At 39.9% G+C, this 19,611-nt stretch overlaps 1 protein-coding gene across 3 annotated transcripts in view; it reads right to left on the bottom strand.

Moving 5' to 3' along the window:
* The window catches only part of IQSEC2 (IQ motif and Sec7 domain ArfGEF 2), a 156,491-nt gene that overhangs the window by 128,139 nt on the left and 8,741 nt on the right, over window positions 1-19,611 (bottom strand). For all 3 annotated transcript variants that reach the window (XM_087925818.1, XM_026711515.2, XM_087925819.1), the window contains exon 2: window positions 6,425-6,454. In XM_087925818.1, the coding sequence (XP_087781944.1) occupies window positions 6,425-6,454 (30 nt within the window). The remainder of the gene's footprint in view (window positions 1-6,424; window positions 6,455-19,611) is intronic.

Genomic DNA, 19,611 nt, shown 5'->3' with positions numbered 1-19,611 from the left:
GCTGAAGGCAGGATTAGAAGAAGCTACGCTAGAGAAATGATTCTCAAGCTGGAGACAGGGCTCTTCAGCAAGTCATTTCTCTTCCTGGAGGTCCTATGTGGAGTGAAAAGATGGCAACTTCTGCTTCTCTCCAGTCTCACTTCTCTTTCAGCCTCTGACTGAGGAGCAAAAAGTGTGAATCACTAGCATTCCTTGTAGGGGCCCCACAAGCTTACCTGGCTTGCATTAATCCAAGAATATTGCTCCTGGGTTTTGGGGTTTATTTTTTAACATTTGGGGGATTCCAGATATTTTAAAGGATTCACTCACCCCTTTCAACTCATCCCTCTTCCCAAATAAGCCTGGGCTTCATCCATTTTTATAGTGCAGCCTTTCACATGTATGATATGGTTCTCAAGATGAGAAAAATGGAGCATCTTTTCTTTATAATATACAATTATCTCATGCTAAGTATTCACTTCCACCCCATGCCCAAGTGGTAGCATGCAAGGTAGCAAATTGCAAGGTTGCAAAAGCCAGTGCCAAATGTGATTTTGATCACGAAAAGCTACCATGTGTAGGTTGCAAAACTACATCCACCACCAGGTGGCAGCAAAGAATGCAGAAACTTCTAACAATTTGCTGCCATCTGATGATCGTTTATATTTTTGCAACCCTCATATGTTGTCTTAGATAATATAATAGGATGACATCTAGGAAAAAAAAGCGCAGTGTACAGATTCTACCTAAAATAGCGACAGAAAAGTTTAGGAAACTGGGTAATGAAAAGCAGCAGATCATGACAATTCACATTTTCATGTGGTTTTTTTGCAATAAGGGAACATAAGCTTCTGAAACACTCTGTTTCTTTGAAGCAAACATACAGTAATGCTTGATTATTATTTTTTTTCAGAAGAGATGAAATAATGTCTCAGCTTGATCATGCCATAGCAGGATGAGCAAACCACAGCAACAATTTCAAGCATAACCTTCACCTCCAACAATATTCCAGTAGGGCCCACTAAAAATTCCAGTAGGGCCCACTAAAAATTCAAAGGCTTTCAGAATATTGTAGTACAGTTGTACCAGGGCTCTTGTTAATTGGTTCTGGGAGATGAAACAAGTACCAAAAATTATTAGTACCAAATTTTTCCCATAAGAAATAATGTATTAATTGCAAGGCAACCAACACTGACAAGTTCAAGCTTGTGCATCAAGCAGAGAACAAACAACAAGTACTGGGACAAAATTTTCATGTCAAAATGAATCGAGTATCAAATTCACTGAGTTTCAAATCAGTTGAGTAGGGAGGAAGCATTGTATATATGCCATCCACCTTCTCTTAAGCTGTCAGAGTAGAAAAATGTAGATGTTATTATTATGTCTTGCCTTCATATACAGGATTTTATGATTTCTATCTCCCTTTTCGGTGGGGGAAGTTTCTCTACTTTAATAACGTTTATAACCAGTCTATTTTTATGGTGTGTGGAATAGCCTGATGATCAATATAACTAAAAATGTGAATGTATTCTTAGAAAATAGAAGGTGGCTGGTACACAATTCATTTAACCCTTTGAAATTACAACAACACTGAAAAAGTCACAGTCCTAGCACTTACAACTGTTTCCATAGTTTCCTCATGGTCACATGATCCAAATTTGGGTGGTTGGCAATCAGCCTATATTTATGACAATTGCAGGGTCCTAGAATCAAGTGACCCATCATTTGTGACCTTCCTAGCTGGCTTCCACCAAGGTCAATGAGTGAACGTAGATTTGCTTAATGACTGCATGATTTGCTTAAGATCTGCAGCAATTTGCTTAAAAGCTGTTGTGACTTACCATCTTGCTTAGCAATGGAAATTCTAGTCCTAGTTGTGGTCATAAATGAAGGACTACCTGTATAGGGATGCTTTGTGAATGGCCATAATCGTGATGTGTGAGTTCCCATAAGATGCCCATCAAATTCCCAATGAGCCCAATGGTCCAAACAGTTTGAGAACCATCTCTTCTAAAGTCTGAAAAACCAGTCTTATTAAAAACTTGAATACATTTAGCTTGAAAAGAGAAACTAGAAAGTAGTTAGGGCAACCATCTGCCATGCAGAAGAGGGAGCAGATTTGTTCTATATTCTCCAAAAGACACGGTTTGAATCCAGAGACTGATACAGCAAAGCAGACTTCCACAACCTACTACTCTCCCAACAGGTGGAGAATGAAAGTTTTAGCATTTCAGTCCTAGACTTTCTAGCTAGGAACTTCTGCAGAGTGTTGTATTACAAAAGGAGTTCGAAGAAACTTCCTAATCACAGTATTTTTCTTTCATCAGAAGTATTTAAAACATAGCTTGGCTTCACTTCACCAAGTGATCTTCAAGTTATCCTCTAAGTTAAAATCAAAATCCATTAAAAATTTTATGGATTGGATGAGCACAGACATTATATTTTAGCACATTTATCTGCTGAAGAAGAGATACCATTATAAAAAAAATCCAAAAGAGCTTTCGTTTTCAAATTCTATGCCTGGAAAAGAAAAAAATAATACAGATTCTGCAAATCCACAGTGCAACTTGGCACAGTGATTACTGGCTGACTCCACACAATATTATCATGACATCTCTCTCAGTCCCACTCCTGATCGCAAGAGCAGTTTCCCTAAAATAGATATGTTTTACGATGAAGAATGTAGAATTAATGAACAATCCACTGAGAATTGCTCAGACCCCTCTGGAATTTAGTGGCATAGAAAGATCATACATACAATATAAACGTCTTGTGCTCCTGCCGTATTGCAACATTCCCTTATTCGGGACCTTCCAGATGTTTGGACCTCCAAATTCTAACATCCCTGATCTGAATTCCAATTGGGGAAGGCTACCTTATTCAAAGGAAGTACAGCTGGGCCAGCTGCAACTGCAACAAGATACAGTGACATCGAAACAACCACAAATGCATAAGATCCTTGCAGAAATGATCTGTGCATATTTGCATAACGATGTCTAACACAAATACTAACTTGCTTCATTTATGCCATGACATTATGGTGCACGTGTTGTTATTTTTCTCTGTTAACCCTTTCAGATGCCTGCAACTGATGCTTGTGCAGAATTTTTCCATCAGTTCTGCTAGGTATTAATAAGTAATGTTGATAGTGAGTACCCTTTGGGTTTCTTTGGCTCAAAAACTGAAATGCCTTAGGTAAGGCCCTAGAAGAAAGGATCTCACTGAATGGCTTTTAGAGTGTGAAAGAGAAAAGAGCTGGGTGCCACAATCTTTGTGCTATCAGCAAAAATCCTTTTAGTACATTTAGACAAGTTGTGATCAGCACAGAGGGTCTACGTTGCATTACAAGTGTAAGTACACAAAATCAGCACACCTGTCACAGGGAAAAGCCTCCATCTGGAATAAGAGAAAATGTCATCATTCCAGATGAGCTAGCAAAAATGTACTGCCAGCTCAGCAGGAGCACAACCATTGTTGCATTTTTTTAAACACAGCTATTCAACCCCTTTGAAGAGCCCTGACTAAACCCAAAAGGGCTGCATACACACAATACACTCAAGCTGATGGCTGAATTCACCCATTTTTTTTGGTAAGATGCATTGTACCATGAACTCATCCAGAGTTGAATTCACAAAAGTCTCCAAGCCAGTGTTTCTCAATCTTGGCAACATGAAGTCCACCCATCTTCAAGTTGTCAAGGTTGAGAAAGATTGCTCTAAGTCTAAGCTATACAATATTAACCATATTTAATATGAATTAAAGAACACATGCTGTGTGAATGGGTTTGTTATCAGAACCGAGCCAGTTTCATCATGCCAATTTTAATTTTCATGGCTTCCTGGGAAAGGTGTTAGTCAAGATGTCTGATCTAGCCTCCTGTCTCCTATTCCTTACAATAATAGGTTATTCACTCTGAATCCTTATTAATCAAGGTTCAGAAAAAAGGTCCCCTATTCCCAAATATGAGTGAAATCAGAATTGTGGCTCTCTCTCCCTCCCCCCTCCCTCTCCCTCTCCCTATCTATCTATCTATCTATCTATCTATCTATCTATCTATCTATCTATCTATCTGACTATGAACAGCAAAGGGAAGAATCGTGAACCCTATTTTAGAAAGTCACTTCTAACTAATATAAGCGACTCATCATCCAGCAACTAAAATTATCAACACTGAACAGTATCATGCAAAGCTCCATTTGTAACATACACATACGCGCACACACTATCCCAAGTGCTTTTGTCAGCACTAGTCACCAAATTAGCTCTTATGAAATGAAACCACAGCTGGGAAAATATAAACATAACCTGAAAGCCACAGGGATAATGTTACCAAATCCTTTATAGTACAAAAGAATTCTGCATTGTTAAAAATGCAAACAATGGGGAGAAGTTAAAAATACATTATGGAATGCTATGGCAAACCAATCCTTCATGTTTTGCTACCTTTCTAGCCTCCCTCATTATCATAGGTTACAGCATACTTGTTAGTCACAGCCAACAGTCCTGCTCTTTGTGTGATCGTGCCACGTTCTAGCGTAGATTTAAGCAGAGAAGCAATCCCAAACACAATGAAACTTGATTGGTGCATTTTTCAATTAATTATGGCTGTCACGGTAACTAAAACCAGGAAAATAAGCAAATATAAAGTAGCAGCCTTCCATTCTAATAGGTAGACTGCAACATCCATCATTCCCACTGAGCTCTGCCGATGTCTGAAATGAGTGAGGACAATGGGCCTTGAAGGTCACCACATCTGGATCAGAAGATACCATGCTGTGAAAAGCTACGTAAGTTAAATGAATAGACCTGACCTGGATTCAGTTCCAAATTCAGCCACATACTGTAGGTTCACTGGGTGGCCTTGTCTCTTACCTGTCAGTCTAATCTAGCGTACGCAACTACTGTGAGGCCAATGTGTAGGAATTTCTATTTATTGCAGCATTACCTTCCATGGAAAAAGAACAGGCTAGAAATGTAACAGAAAAGTAGTCACTTCTAAGCTGTTTTTCTTTTCTTTTGTTCTGTCCCTCTCCCTTGCTTTCTCAGTGCTTCTATTTGATCCATTCTTTGTGTTACCTTGGGCTGGACTGTTTTGGACAGAATGAACCCCAGGTTGATCCATCTGGCCCGGCTCTACCGCAGCATCTTTGCTGCCCACCAATTTAAGTTCAAAATCCAATTGATATGTATCTGGGTTGGATTTATTCTGATGTAAAACCAGATGACAGCTATGGCAAATACAGCCTTATGTGCGTGTTGCAGGGAAGTATAAAGACTTCTTAGAATTGTGCTTGATTCCTGATGTCTGATATGGACATATCTATACAGTGTTTTTGACAGCAGTAGGCAAGTGCCTTGTCATTGCCTTCTTCTAGATGTGTTATTGATGTATTCAATCTAGCCTTCAGCCTGGTATTTATATTAGGCACCCATTCAAGTGTTAACCAGATCTGCAACATGGAAAAGTCACATTTAAGGATCACAAAATCCTGACATGTACCATGTTCTCCTCAAATTTTCTGTGTTGGTTGCTTATTTGACCCTGCAGAAACACAGGTCAATGTCAAGCATCCAGCAAGCTGTAATATATAGTTACAGTTTACAAGGGTGGCTCATAGTGTTGCAGTCAGCTAGCATATTAGCAGAAATATCCATCAATCTTGGCTCAGTCCTCCTTGTCTTTTATTTTCACTATTCCACTCCTCCTTTTTCCATGCATAGCTATGTTTGCACAGCACCATAGCCAACCACATTTTAATGTGATAGGTAAACATCCCACATGGGATTAGTTTATGGTTCAATGCAGCATACAGCCTAAAAAATTGGGGTCACTAAGAAAACCATGCTTAACACGTATCATAGGAAGGTAGCCATAATGTTTTTTTCAAATCTAAGCCTTTTGGCAAAAACATCATATTTAATTAAGTGTGCGGTGTATAGCATGGAATAAGTACTTGATGAATATTTATTACCAACTAATAAATAATCACAGGAATTTGCTTAGGAAGTTGCCAGGACTCAACACTGACCTGAAGGAACAAAAAAATTGTATAAACTAATTATAAAGCTGATGGGCAACTTTACCAGTAGGTAAAATATCTACATTCTGAGACTATAGGAATTTAATTTAACTAAAATATATTTATTTTCATCTCTTATTGCACTCCATCCCAACTAAACTTCCCTTTCCTATTTATCATACATCTTCCTATCCTTTGCAATGGTTATCACAGTGTGTGTATTCAATAAAACCCACAACAAAAAAGTCCTAAACACAGATTTATCCAAGATAGAGAATCAATATCACACAGGCTCTGAAAAAGAATGCAGGCAACAGAGGGGTGGGAGAGAAGAAGGGTGGGGAAAAGATAAGCTAATTTCAAGAACTTATAAAAAAAGGGGTAAAGATAGCAAAATAATGTTTTCTTTAAAAAATGCAACTGACCTGACAGTTCTTGAATTTTCCCCATCAGACCTGCAAAAAAAGGAGACAAAGAAAGTCAGAGTAAAGCGAAGGGTCAGATTCAGTGAATGATGGTAGTGGCTTGGACAAACAATGTTTTAGCATTAGGGGGGGATCTTGGCTAGGTTTGTAAATGACAATTAAGATATGAATAAAAGCAAAGAAAACAAAAACAGGTGTACTGGTACTGGCTTGGTTTTAAGTTGAACCAGCTGTTTAATAATATTTTGTTGGGAACAGCTGAGAGCTATTTTGTTGGGAACAGCTGATAAAATATTTTTGTCTTGTAGCACATCAGAAATGATTCAAAAGAGAAGACTCATATTCCCCCATCCCGAAACAAACATCTCTTTTGTCAGGGGGGAAGTTGCACTTCCTGCTTTGCTCACAAATTGCAATGTAATTCCCTTGGTGACCTGGAAACACTAAAAAAGCAAAATAAAAGCAAAACATTCTCGGCTGAAAAATCTTTTGAAGGAAACATCATACCTTTCCCTACCAAAAATAAAAGACATAAGGAATAACTTTTTTTTTTTGAGGTAACTCAGAAAGCTCAAAATGCCCAAAGAGCTGCTGATACAGTTCTTCAGAGGAATTATTGAGTCTAATCATCTGCACCTCTATAACTGTCTGGTTTGGACAGACACAGATTTCAGAGGGTAATTAGGACTGCAGAAAAAACAACTGCTACCAACCTGCCTTCAAACAAGTACCTGTATACTGCATGAGTCAAAAAGAGGGCTGTGAAAATATTCACAGACTCCTCACATCCCGGACATAAACTGTTTCAACTCCTTCCCTCAAAACAAGCACTGCACACCAGAACAACTAGACACAAGGACAGTTTTTCCCCACCATCACTCTGCTAAACAAATAATTCCCTCAACTATTTACGAAGTCTGCGCTACTGTTACTATTAATCTTCCCGTCACTCCTTATCACCCATCCCAGGGGTGGGATTCTACCAGTTCACACCTATTCGCTAGAACCGGTTGTTAACATTCTAAGCAGTTCGGAGAACCGGTTGTTAGAAGAAATTACTGGCCTAATCCTGTAAGGAAGGCAGGAAGGAAACATTCTGGTGTTGCTTATAGAAACTGCCTCTCCGTTAACCCTTATTACATTCTTGGCAGGACTAGACTTCCTGTCTCAGGAACTTCTCTGGAGTTTTTTCCTCCTCCTTTGCTGGTACTTTGCTTGTGTGGAGTGACCATTTAAAGTTACAATGGCACTGAAAAAAGTGACTTATGACCATTTTTCACACTTACGACTGTTGCAGCATCCCCACAGTCACGAGAGACCATGTGAGGAGATGCGTGCCTCGATGTGAGTAGTGTTGAGTTGGCCACGCCCACCCAGTCGCATGACCACCAAGCTATGTCCACCCAATCACATGACCACCAAGACACACCCATCAACTAAGCCACGCCCATAGAACCGGTTGTTAAAAAATTTGAATCCCACCCCTAACCCATCCCCTCCCACTTGTGACTGTATGACTGTAACTTTGTCTCTTGTATCCTTATGATTTATATGGTCTGTTTCCTAGTATGATTTGATTGCTTATTGTACCCTATGACTATTATTGTTGTACCTTATGATTCTAGACTCTTGACGAACGTATCTTTTCTTTTATGTATACCGAGAGCAGTTGCACCAAGGCAAATTTCTTGTGTGTCCAATCACACTTGGCCAATAAAAAAAAGAATTCTAATTCAAAATGTTGTTTCAAAAATAAATGTTTAGCAGACCCTTATTTTATGTCGATGGAGATTCTCAGTCATGGTTGTCCCAAAAGTGCTTTTTCCAAAAGGCAACAGGACTTTGTATTTTCCTTGAAAACCTTTCACTTCTCATCCAAGAAGCTTCTTTAGTTCTGTTTTCGCTTCTTGGATGAGAAGCGAAATGTCTTCAAGGAAAAAACAAAATCCAGTTGCCTTTTGAAAAAGCACACTCTTATTTTATGTGATTGGGGATAGACAGCCAGTGTTCTTGTGACAAAAGTTGATTTTTTCAGGAGGCAGAAGGCTCTAGTGGGTGAAGTGATTGAAACAACTGTAAACAAGACTACTGAAATTTCCTTGCTTTTCCTGATGTTGGGTATTTATTTATTTATTTATTTATATATTTATTGTTTTAGTTATGTATTTATTTTAACCCTATTTTGATACTTAACACTAGCTTTTATCAGAATCCTATCTCAAAAGGATAGAAAACCAAGCCAACAATCAGAAACTGGAGTTGAAAGGAGGCTGAAGATTGCAAAAATTGGGACTCTTGGACATGTGCAACCCATCTTTGTGGTTCTATGTATGTAAACACTGGACTGCAAAACCAGCTATTTTGTAAGCACATATGCTCCAGTTATGAATAAAAAATGCTTAATCCCAATAAAATTCAATTGCCAAGAATTTCAAGGCCCTCATCTCACAGCCTTCTGTCAGGCATCACTCAATTGGGACTAGCTAGCTTGATTACTTCTTGTTCTTAAACCAATTTCTTGTAACTGCCTATATCGGATGTGTTTTAATGAGGGAAGCGAGAGAAATTATTGCCACGTGGATTTTTGCTATGGATCTAGGAGGTGGGAAAATCAGCACCCAGAAAAATAAAATAAAATGACACCCTTGCACATGATTCCAGTAAATAGCAAGTCTGAAATTAAAAGCTGGAAAAGGCTTCCCAGAAATCAGCCAATTCTGCCCCCCCCACACAACATTTTTGAATAAAACTTTTTTAATACTAACATGTTTCACCTATTAAACAAAAAGAAGCCTCCTATTTTTAAAGTTTGAGTTTTAATAAATTTAAAATAAGCCATGTAAGTGCACCATACATCCCTGATATCTTTGCATTAAAAACACTGAAAGAAGGGAATAGGCTTGCTTATTATTCCTGCTGAACAAAAGGGTTACATACATACTTTTTCCTGGCATTCAAAGAAAGCCTAGCAGAGTAACTCTCACTTCGAAAAGAAAGAATATGGATAAGAACTGGAAGGCCTAATGTGTACATTATCATTGGTGTGGTGGCTGATGAAGAGCCTCTGATCTCCACAACACACAAAGGTCTAGAGAACCTCCAAATTACATTTTTTTAAAAATATATTTCGCTTGCCAATCTCTCACTTTTGTACAAACTTGGCTTTGGACAATAGTGTGGGAAGTTATGATGAGATGAATAAGGTAACATTACACAATCGTGACTAAGAACAGAACATAAAGAAGGTGCATGAAATATCTAAAATGCATTAGTATAGGATGTGAGGGCGATCTGGCTGTGACATCTGTCACCCCATTGATTGCCAGGGTTGATTCGGCTGATCTGGCTGGCTAGGCGGGTGTCCCCTTCTTCCCTCACCGCTCCATGTGCGTCCCTCCCGAAGCTGCACGCTTGGTGGAAGAGGACGACCATCCCAGATAGAAAGAGTGTACCGATCTTCGGTCAAGGGTATACGATAGCTGCGCTCCCCTGCTAGAACTTCTAAACAAGCTCAAAATGCATTAGTATAGGGGTGTCAAACCCACGTCGTCACAATAGTATCACATGACGTATTGGGACTTTCCCCCCCTTCGCTAAACCAGGCGTGGGTGTGGCCAGCATTTGATGCATCTGGCCTGTAGGCCAGGAGTTTGACAGACCTAGTAAATAAATTTTACTAATGCATTTCTGCAGCGGCAGTCACTGCCTTCAAAATGGCGGGTGCAACTGGGTGAATAATGCCCTTGCCTTTTAATGTGTATACAATGCATGCAACTTACAACTGAAAAGGGGGAAGGACTTTGATTGGCCAGTCATGCCCACCATTTTGAAGCCAGTGACTATCACTGAAGATGTCTCTTCTCCTTCCCTCCCCACAGACATTTGCAATAGCACAAATCTAATATTATGTCCTGTAGAAGGCCATTACTATGATACATAATCAGCAGCCTAAAAGAAGTTTCAGAAACACAGCAAACTAATTTGGGACACCTCCCCCTTTTTTCCCTCTAAGCGGGAAGGAAACTAGGACTGAATAAGAGGTTTTTTTCGATTTCATTGTGCTTGGAGACTGTATTCTTCCTTCTCCACTAAATTAGAATTACTAAATTTGGGTTGCTCCAAATCTAAAAGAACATCTAGATGGCAGCAAAGAGATGCAAATGAAACAATCTTTGCTGCTACCTAGTGGGCATTTCTGGTAACCGTATCTTAACCTAAATTCATCCAAACCAACACCAGTCATTTTTGCTCAAAATCAGCGAAGTTACTAGCTTTTCAGACTCTGCACACAAATAAAAACAACAGCTCACAGGAGCAAGCCTAGCTGTAGGTCAAGTTATTGAGATTTAATAGCTGGTCAGCTGTTGTAAGGTTGATGCAATGAGGATGAATCAGCATGATTATTGCCACTTTAAGACTGGGGATGGGTCCCACAGGGTTTTATCACTTTAAGAAGCTGTCTCTATATATGAGGCCATGAGAGGGTGTACCTCTCTCTCCTTGTGTTCTGTCTCCATTAGGGTTCTCCGTGCAGAGTAAAGATGATTGATTGATTGCCAGGTATTTGTCTACCACGTCTATGTATGTATATAGCAGTCTTGTATATAAACCATTGTTAAAAGACAAAGCCTCTGTGTGTGCTGTGTTTTGATCCTGGATTGTCTCACAATAGTAGTCATGCTGCAAACACTCTTGACACTGTGAGATAAGAACAACATATGGGGACTCCCCCAGAAATTATCTTAGGGGCTGTTTCTATGCAAATGGAAACTTTGAAAACAATGAATCTTCTTGAACAAACTATGCTTATATAATCTTTATGCGCTTCATTTGATATCTCGTTATTTGTAAGCTCATCACCTACCTAAGTAATTGCTGGGGGATGGAGGAGGGAAAATAAGCCTTGCATTATAATTCTACCAGCATTAAGTCAAGCCAAGAGAACAGAGCATGCAACTGGGGCAATGCTTTGCTATCAAGCCTTACTGATGGATCAACTACACATAAGGAAAACAAAGCAAACTACACAATTGTTTTCAAGAATGGAGCAACTGATCCTGATGACAGGACATAAACCAGTGAGGTTACACTACATATGTAGATTTATATTAAGCAGGAACAAAACCTTCTTAACTAGCCAGTGCTGTTCAGCAATGGATCAAAAGTTTCACTTCTCCACCCGGCTCCCACAAATCCTGGAGCCAAAAGTCTATTGGGAAGAGCTTCCTAGAGAGAGAAAATGACTGCTAAAATAATTAAAGCATGTAGTCTAGATATGTCCTTTAGGAGCTCAAGATTTAATTTCCTGTAGCTTGGAAATTCTCTCAGAGGGGCTTAGTAAGAAATATGTAGTAGAATAGTGCTATATGTACTATGGAAAAAAATAGCTGATTTGAGAAAACTATCAGGATAAGGGTATTCTAAACAGGGAAGCTTCTGGTTCTGATCTTTTATCACAGCAGACAAGGAAAAACTCTATTGTTATAGCAGAATCATGAATGAAGGAAAAACAGCGGGCTTCACGCATCATACAAAGCCAATATAGAGATACAACATTGTGTGAACCAAAATGCAATTAAGCAAACCACAGTTTGCAGCCAACCTCACTGGCATTTAAGGCTGCTCTAGGGCCCCAAAATGGAGGCTAAGAGTTGCATGTGAGATTAAGCCCAATATCTTTAAAAGCATGAAGAGTCTATTGGTTGTTTTCTACATATATGTGGATCAAGAATAGATTTCCATGTGAAGGAACTGAACGTTTAAACCGAACAGAGCCTCAACACTGCCATTTAGAATTAAGTTAGTCTTAGGACTTAATCTGTTCATTCTTTGGATGAAGACCTACATATCCAGAGCTTATCCAAGTTCTTAAAATATCAGAGGATATTTACATTTAGTTGCTGTCTAATTTTTAAAAATCATACCAAACCTCTCAAAAATGTGATTCAATTTAGCCAGGAGCAAAACCAAGCTGTGGCTCAGAAAAAGTTTATTTTGAAAGCTTTTTTAGTGCCAGGGCTGTGAGAATGAGGTTTAACATCCAACAGAGAAATCTCTCTGCATAAATCTGCCTTTATATGGCTAGGATTCTGGAAAACATCTTTTAGAGCGTTAGGGGTTTTTGAGGGAAGCGTGATAGTCACCTAGACCCATTTTAGAAAGTGAGTAATATATTCAACACGTCTTCAGCTAAGCATATATTCCTAAGAAATTTGGGCTCTCTCCATCTTAGCTATCTCAAAAGGCACTATTCCCTAAAAAAACAGGAAACCAAATATCATCCTCCACTGAGACTTATCAAAGACATTTAGAGGGAAGAAAATTATCCGGGTGGGGGGAGGATTTGGGTTCTCCAGTCTGCAACTTGAGGCTATGGATCAGGGGCCATGTGTTTACAAAAGCTGCCTCCACTCTCTTGGGAACGCAGCTCGACAATGTGTGTCTTACACAGCCAGCACAACTGAGCAGGTGAAAAATCATTTTCCCCCAGCCTAAGATGATTACTTTTCCATGGTGCAAGCACATAGAAACAAAAGAGCTGGCAAGCACCAATCAGCCTCTGAGTTTCTCGCTGAAAACCCAGACTAGGAAAAACACAAGTCATCTATCTCCACCTGGTAGCTTTTTTTTTTTTTTTTTTTTTGGGGGGCACTATCAGGCCACAGTCCAAAAAGAAGACAGCGGAAGTTGATGCATGAGTTATTTTTGTCCCGCTGCAGGTTTTAACTGTAGATTAGCTTATAGAGCCCCAAACAAACACAAATAAAATGACGTATCTGTCTTTGATTGCATTTCTCTCCTGTTTTCCTTTCAGTCAAGGCTGGTTCTGATCTTTGCCCCATAGAAGCTCCACTGCCAAACAGCAAGAACCAGCCCTGCTTATCAGATCCTTCCTGCCCTTCAAGGTAGGAAAAGGTTTAGCTTTATTGGAATCTGATAGGATGTTTTTGACAGATTTCAATTCATCTCATGCTATGTTGCAATTTCACCGGGATTAAACCAGCTCACTCCAAATTGGTCCCTTCAACACATCACATTGCAACCTCCATCATTCCAAACCAACAAAGGTCAACAACCATCACAAATGGAACACACCAGGTGGGGTACTTTTAGATTGCGTGAATAAAAAAAAAACCCGGAATAAATATGGAATCCTAAAAGCAATTCTGAATTTTACTATGTCGAGGTATCCCGGTGGGGGTTGGGGGTGTGTGGCTCATCCCTCATTATTTTTTGCTCTCTGCTCATGGAACTGACATGTCAGAAGAAGATTTTAGTTCAAAAGATCAATGTTGCAATCCCTCTTGGGAATACCCAGATGGCAGTTCAGTAACAGGGTTCTTGATGGGAACTGAGCCATTCTAGTCTGGGCTCAAAAATTCAGTTAAGGGAAGCAAGCTTTTACTTTTTCTGCCCTCCACACCTAGGTTTCATTTATAGAAGCAGCCCCTGGATGATCATGCCAAGTCCCTGGCCCCAAACACACTGATTGCAGGAAAGCAGCAGGCTGATTTCCTGATAACAGGTGCTGCTGTGGCAGCAGGAAGCAGTTCTCATTGAACCCCAACTAACTGGCACACTCACTATCCTGGAGCATGCTAGCAGCACCATCTGCTGCCAGCTTTCTGCCTCTGAATAAGAGCCTGGCAACCTGTCCACTGACGTGAACTCAACTGCCCGCTTCCTGACTTGGTCTGTGCCCAACCGGCCTTGCAGTTTGCCCACAGCTTTAGGGCCCGATGCCTAAGGAATCGTACGGAAGGCACACTTTCTGGGAGGGTGTAGCACTGCTGCAAAGGATACATGAGGTTCTGGTCTGTACACCCATCCCCAAGGGCCATGTTGACTTCCGCTCCGGGGGCCAATTTTTCAGCCAGACACTGATCTCTGCTAGGAAATTGTTCAGGGAGAAAACTGGCAAAACAAACCAGGGAGAAGGAGAAAATAAGACAGTGTGGATCAAGGATAAACCTTCCTAATCAACTTACCTGCGCCCACTTCAGATAAAACATCGCTACTGCCCCTCCTGTGTGTGTTTTTCTCTGTGTGTGCGCGCGCGTGTGTAAGTGAAGGCTGATTCAATTGAGCTCTTCAGTCTGACCTTAGCTGATGACATTTGAAACAGCCCCAGGAAGCAAAGATCAGCATTCAGATGTGAATAAACTGGGGTTTCCTGGCAACCTTCCAAACTAAGTCTTCCAAACTAAGTGGGAGTGACTACTTTAATTTTTTTTTAAGAAACTCTGAAAACAATTGAACAGACCCCACCAGTTGGTGAGCCAGCTGCCTGATCTGAGGCAATGTTTATTTAAAAAAAAATCACACACACTCCCTTAAAAATTACAACTTTAGCTGCCGCTCCTAAAGCTGTCAGTCCCAGATCTAAAGCTGCCCAAGTTAGCCTAGATCTCATTTCAAGTCATTTGTCTTAACTAATTGGTCTTTTCTTTGATGTAAACCTGGATCATAGCCAGCAATTCCTAAAGGATAAATTCCCTTAGGCTTATTTATCTTAATCCACCTTGCCTCTTTCCTCTAAAATTTAGGCTAAATCAAGGTTAGTTTAATACACAGGCCAGGAAGGGAGCATCTTAATATTTTTTTCATGGAATACTTGAAGCTGAGAAGTGGGCAGTCAGGGCGAAATTTATGTGGCCACAGAAGTTAGAGGAGCATTGTAGTTCCTACTTTCTGTTGCAACTCCGTACTCACTCCTAAAGCAGGATGGTATGAGACCCTAAGTAGGGACCCCAGCACTGTGCCAAACACTCTGACAGAAAAGGGAAGAAATAGCTACAGAGAAAGGTAATCACACCAACCGTATTTAATTAATGACCTTTCATTTATTTAATTAAATTTCCATTACATTGCATCAAAATCTAGTTTTTCTCTTGGCTCCCTTTTCTGAGATACAGGCCAAGTGTGACCTCTGATGTGGACAAAATTGTGCAGCCAAATGATTTCACTCACTTCTCAAGGTTTTAAATACCAAACTACTCAAGTAAGGTAAGTGACAGAGGCAGGCATGGGGGAGGGAAGGAGGGAGGAGGGGGATAAAAAGTTGGCACCCCCTCCGCCTTTTTATATGCAGCACGTGAGGAACACATCACAAAATGGGAGGGGCTTCAGTCAACTTTCTGTAAAGGAACACAGAAATTTTGGACACGTGGAAGGAATGAACAAGCCACTGAGAAAAGATAACTTGGAAAAGAGGAAAAATGTGAGAAACAAATGCAAAATTATCCCACCTTGATTTTGTTTGGTATAAGATGAGACAGTGATCTGCTCCTGTACCTCAGTGCAATAAAGAGCATTGCTGGAGTAGCTGCCATGCCTGTTTCTTGACCAGGGGGATCTATAAAAGGCCTGATATGCCTGCTATCTTGACTACTTTTATTCTTCCTAGGTGGATGTCCCTTGTAAGTGAAATCAAGGGAAAGTAAATGGTACCAGCATGACCTTTAGCATAGGCAGCAAATTGTGATGGGCCAAATTGATAACCGAGAGAGAGCTCCTTCCCCAACTCAAAATCTGTAATGTAAATAATGGCTAAACTCTGCTTAAATTCAGCAGGAACTTTTGCTTTCATCCATTCTTTTAATCTTCAGAAATCTACAGGCTTTATAAAGGCATAGGACAAGATGTGCCAGGTATGTCAACAGTTAAACCAATCAAAGTCATGACACTTGTTTTTTTAAAGGCTTCCTCGAGTCTCTCTGTACACACTTGTGCAGGCAACAAGAGACCTGTACTTTCCTTTAGCTGTTGCATGCAGAGGGAATGAAGGGATGCCACATACAATGTTACTGCAGATAATCTCTGCTAAATGCAAGGGTGTGAGCTTATGTAGGTAGCCTAAGTCCTTGTGTCAATTCTTCTCCAGAGCACGCCCTGCCTTGCCAGGAGCTCTGCCAAGCATATTATAGCTCTCTCCTGATGCAGCTCAGTGCCCCCTTGCTGCAAATCAAACCTTGTTGTCCCTGTCATGGCTAGCCAGCCGTCTGCAATGGAGATGCTCCCTAATTGAAAACGACAGGCAGGCTAATTCAAGAAGCAGCCCTATACAGCAGCAGGAGAGGAATGGGGCTGGTGGGGGGGGGGGGGTTGATGGAAAAACAAAATAGCAACAAGGCTCAAGACTGATGGCCTGGGCAAGAAAACCAGAGCACTGTTTAGATTATTGATTTCTATGGAAGGAGTGCTAGATTCTGCCATCAACACAAAATTGCAAAACCAAACAAATCACTTTGTGGCTAAGCAGGATGCATGAACCAATAAAGTTTCCCTGCTACCGGAAAGTTTATAAATAATTATGTAGCCACACCTTTGTGAACAAAGCTAAGATGACAGGAGCAAATAATAATAACAGGCAAATAAAGCTTGAATTCATGTATTGCGTTAAGACAAAACTAACCCACTATATCTGGGAGACTGGTGAACTCATGCATGGGGGCTGGTAAATAAGAGTGTATGGCTTACAATGTTGCACAAACCCAATCAACTGTGGTTTATTTCTTAAAGCAGTATTGAACAAACCATAGTTTTTCATATTTCTCAAGGCCACATCTGATTACCGAAGAATTCTGAGTATTATGGCAGCCATGCTCTAAATTGCCATATCTACCTTAGGGAAAATAGACTGGAAAAAATAAGATTGCAACAAGAGGGAGTTCATTTATTAATTAACATCTAATAATTATGAGGTTCTCCCATATGAGTCTGCCTCTGTCAAATGCTCAGTAATCCCTCCTAATCAAAGCAGTAACCACTCTTCCCGAATTGACAGCCCCTAAGATCCAGAGCTTATAGTATGTATCATTGTGGTCTTTCCTCAAGGGGATTTGCTATCCTGCCTCTCCCATTTTTTATTGTTATAATACATATTACTCAGTTCCAGGTATGAATTCTAGTAATCAAACTACTTGAGAATTTTTTCAACTCTGAGCCGGAAATACTGAACTCATTCTGGTTTTGCCAGAAAGAGACTGGCTGAACGCTGTATCACCATTGTCTTTGCTGCCTTTTGTAACAGAATAAAAGAAAAGAGAATTCTGGTTCAGCTCTTTGAAGAAAGATTAGAATAATATGTGTATTATTCCACAAAATAACTTCCACAAAGTAACTCAAGCTTTGTACTCTAACTTGCACAATTTGTTAGATCATGATTTAGTATAATAAAATTGGCTGGATTTGGATTTCATCATTGAGAGAAACCTATACCGTGTTTTATGAGTTAAGATTTATTGTATGACTGGATTAGTGTAGAAGTATTATTGTATGGCCGGGTTTCACAAATACCAGCCAAAACAAGGATAGCTTCACATGCAGTACAAACAGGTCTTCTTAAAATTGCACCCAGGACAGTGTTTGCTACCAGGACATACATACATGTAGGAACCACCAAAGCAGCAGGTATTATTAACCAGGGTAATGTTTGCATAATTTAAATAGCTTCCTTTGGGTTTTTTTATTATTATTACATACATGTGTTTTGCTGAATTATTGAAGAGAGGAAATGTTATCTGAAGTAATAAATATTGCAATTTAATTAACAATGTGATTTGCTTCAGGAAGAAATAGGTTTGTGGGGTATTAAACCTGGGTATGGGGTACACCATTCCAAATTGCAAGCGGCAGCTAACATGTTAAATGATTAGATCCTATTTGTTTCTTTTGGAAGTATCTACACAGAAAATTCCTGGGCTGGGAGGGAAGCTGAAATCTTGCCCCTTACAGTTTACCCACAGGAACCGTGTATCTGTCACAGCTTGGTGATCCACACAAGATTTGGACTACCATAGCTGGATCACATGAATTCAGACATAGGCAGCAACAAAGGAGTTAACAAGGTTAACTTTAGACCAACCATCAAGTAAGCAATACCCCAAACTGCCAAAGAGCCATCAGTAAACAGCCCAAATAAAGAATCTCTAAGATTGCCCCCACCCACACAGACAGGGAAGGCATCAGAATATAAAACGACAGCAAACCCCACTCCTTACTAGCACTGATGATGTTCCCTAGTTAGTATGGGTAGTGAAAATTGTTTTCTGCAAGAAAACAAGCAAGCTCAGAAAGCACCAAGGACCCCTCATTTCAAATCTGAGCTACAAATATTCTTTGTTGGTAATAAGGAGTTTTGATTTCTATTATCACCTAGTGGTCATCTAGATTTTTGCAGGTTTTGCAGGATTAAACCTGTTTATTCCTGGAATTAACCTATTAGGCAAATTGCAAATTGAAGATACCCTGGACTGGAAAAAGACAGTAGAAAATCTCTTTACTGTCATTTCATTGGCAGAGATATGACACATGTGTCCAGCCCACTGGTAAGTACTACAGAATGATATGGGATGCCAACCAGAGGAATTCTTATCTCCTGTTCTTTCTCTTCCCTGTATGCTCAAACAAATCTCAGCCTTACAGTCTTAATTGTAAGTTTTACCCAGTAAGTCTATTTACATACCAGGTGTGTTTGAACAACAGGATCATACCCAGGAATGATCAATCAGAAACATGCCTGTGAGTCTCTAAGAGTAATGCACCTAGGAAACAGCAACGTGATGCCATGAGTTTGACACTGGTGGTTAAGTAGATCACGTGATCCTTAAGTGAATCTTGGCTTGTCAGGAGCCACCTGGGAAGGTCACAAATGGCAATCACGTAACCCTGGAACCATTACACATACGTGCCAGTTGTCAAATGCCCAAAATTTGATCACATGACTGTGGAGATGCTGCAACAGTCACAATGTGGGGACTGGTTGTAAGTCACTCTTTCCAATGCCGTTGTAACTTTGAATTATCACTAAACAGGTAATCATAAGTTAAAGACTACCTGTATACGATCTACCTTCTCTTGAGTTTTTGGAGCAGTGAGATACCGTTGATCTATAGCCAGTGCTGGAAAATGAACGTTTGTGATTAATCTAACTTAATTATTAAAACAGTGAGTCCAAAACAAAATCTATTGCTACCAAAGATGATTTAGCATCTTTGATGAGAGCTGTGAACCAAGAAAATGTTTATGCAAACCACTTTTCCACCTAAAGTAAAGCTTTCTCGGAAAATTAATATCAAACTATGTTGTTGTTTCTTTCAAAAATTAGTAAAATGAATTATGCAATGTAATTTGAATAATCAGAGCATGATGTGCTATATCATGAAGAGTGTATAATAGTGGAACTA

This window comes from Pseudonaja textilis, chromosome 2, assembly GCF_049901715.1.
Source record: "Pseudonaja textilis isolate UNSWEBS1 chromosome 2, rPseTex1.2, whole genome shotgun sequence".
Taxonomy (NCBI): Eukaryota; Metazoa; Chordata; class Lepidosauria; order Squamata; family Elapidae; genus Pseudonaja; species Pseudonaja textilis.
Note: the sequence above shows the minus strand (reverse complement) of the source record. Positions and strands in the feature narration are given on the sequence as shown.